The sequence below is a fragment of the Morone saxatilis genome, unplaced genomic scaffold, assembly GCF_004916995.1.
Source record: "Morone saxatilis isolate NCDOM2014 unplaced genomic scaffold, NCSU_SB_2.0 Contig24, whole genome shotgun sequence".
Classification (NCBI taxonomy): domain Eukaryota; kingdom Metazoa; phylum Chordata; class Actinopteri; family Moronidae; genus Morone; species Morone saxatilis.
This window is the reverse complement of record NW_023339807.1, coordinates 619,950-621,563: the sequence shown is the minus strand read 5'-3', so window position 1 is coordinate 621,563 and position 1,614 is coordinate 619,950. Positions and strand designations below refer to the sequence as shown.

General features: G+C 39.7%; 1 protein-coding gene across 1 annotated transcript in view; it reads left to right on the top strand.

Moving 5' to 3' along the window:
* The window catches only part of LOC118335676 (IgGFc-binding protein-like), a 54,035-nt gene extending 53,356 nt beyond the window's left edge, over positions 1-679 (top strand). The window contains exons 32-33 of the mRNA XM_035672102.1: positions 326-490; positions 656-679. Of these exons, the coding sequence (XP_035527995.1) occupies positions 326-490; positions 656-679 (189 nt within the window). The remainder of the gene's footprint in view (positions 1-325; positions 491-655) is intronic.
* The last annotated feature ends 935 nt before the right edge of the window (positions 680-1,614 follow it).

The window sequence follows — 1,614 nt, the reverse complement described above, 5'->3', positions numbered from 1 at the left end:
ACAAGAGCTGCAGTTTTAGAGATGGTCTGTCCTCTGTCGTCCTGCTTCTATGCAGTATAAATGCATCTACATGGATACTTACTATATACTGGATTCCATAAACAGAATTGGAATTGCATAAATTGGTTATGACTGGAAAGCTGAGACTCTTGTAGATTCAGTGAATCCAATTGTATTCATGAGTGATGATGTTCATCATCATAGTAGCCATTTCATTGTAGTGAGACATTGTTTGAAACTTGACTGTACAAACTGACCTTTAGGATATTCACAGCCTAACTTTCTTGCTAGCTATACCAATGGTTACTTGTGTCTCCACCAACAGGGACAGCAACGGGACCAGCCTAATTGCCCAGAAACCCTGGATCCAAGCGATGAGACCACAGACACAGAGGTTAATGAGGAAGAGGACCTGGGAGTTCTGGATGACCAGCGAAGCATCATCATTCACCTCCTTTCCCAGCTCAAACTGGGCATGGACCTCACACGGGTTAGACTCTAATCACATCATATCACATTACATCACTAGTCAAACAATGATGATGATCACCGCAACTAAACCTCAAAGTTAACCAATCCTTGTAGCAAACTTACTTCCTTGTTTCTTGTTGTGAAGATGTTTCTTCTGCTCCTCCATGACTCCTTCTTGTTGCAGGTTTCTAGCAGCACAGAAGCATGAGATTTATGACAATGATTTGCAATGTGCTATGGTCTGAAAAACATGCTGGCATTGATAAAAGGAACTGTTAAGCTCAGTGTTTCAGATGGATTGATAAGAAGCCTACATGAAATACAATTTTGATTATGTCAAATATATTTCATGAGCAGGAGACATGTTAGAGCATTCATTGGGTGGGAAATACTATCAACAAGTACTAAAACATAAAAAAAGCTAGACCACTAGTTAAATTAAGTAAAATAAATAGATAAAGAGCGGCTGTGGCTCAGGGGCAGAGTGGGTTGTCCACCAATCGGAAGGTTGTTGGTTTGATCCCCGGCTCCTCCTGCCACGTGTTAAATTGTCCTTGAGCAAGATACTGAACCCCGAATGGCTTACATATTGGTGTATGAATGAATTAGTTCTGTTTGATGGGCTTTGCCATCGCTGTAAATGTCGTCTGAAAAGTGAATGGCATGTATGTGAAAAATGCGCTTGAGTGGTCGGAAGGACTAGAAAGCGCTATACAATTACAGTCCATTTACCATAAATTTCTACAGGCGATATATAGTATTCCTATAATTTCTCTACACCGATTTAGAATATTTAAGATTTTAGACTTTATGTCTTAGATGGCTTAGATGATCGTGTTTTAAAATTATGTTTTTGTAAGCAGCACTGTTACCTGTGATTTTATGTCGTGTGATTTTACTATCCTACCACTCTTCTATACAGTACCTCTATCACTTCATCCATCCAACAGTTTGCCCTTGCTATGTCCACATTGACTAATGGTGCTGCAGTGTGAGACGAATCAATGTTTTGATATTGTCCCTCTGGTGTGGCTCTGCCAAAACACCAAATGTGACCGTAAAGGTTGCGTAACAGGCTTGACTTTATATAATCTGATGGCTGATAGAGAGTTTTTCCATTTCAATTCATAACAGAAGTTATCT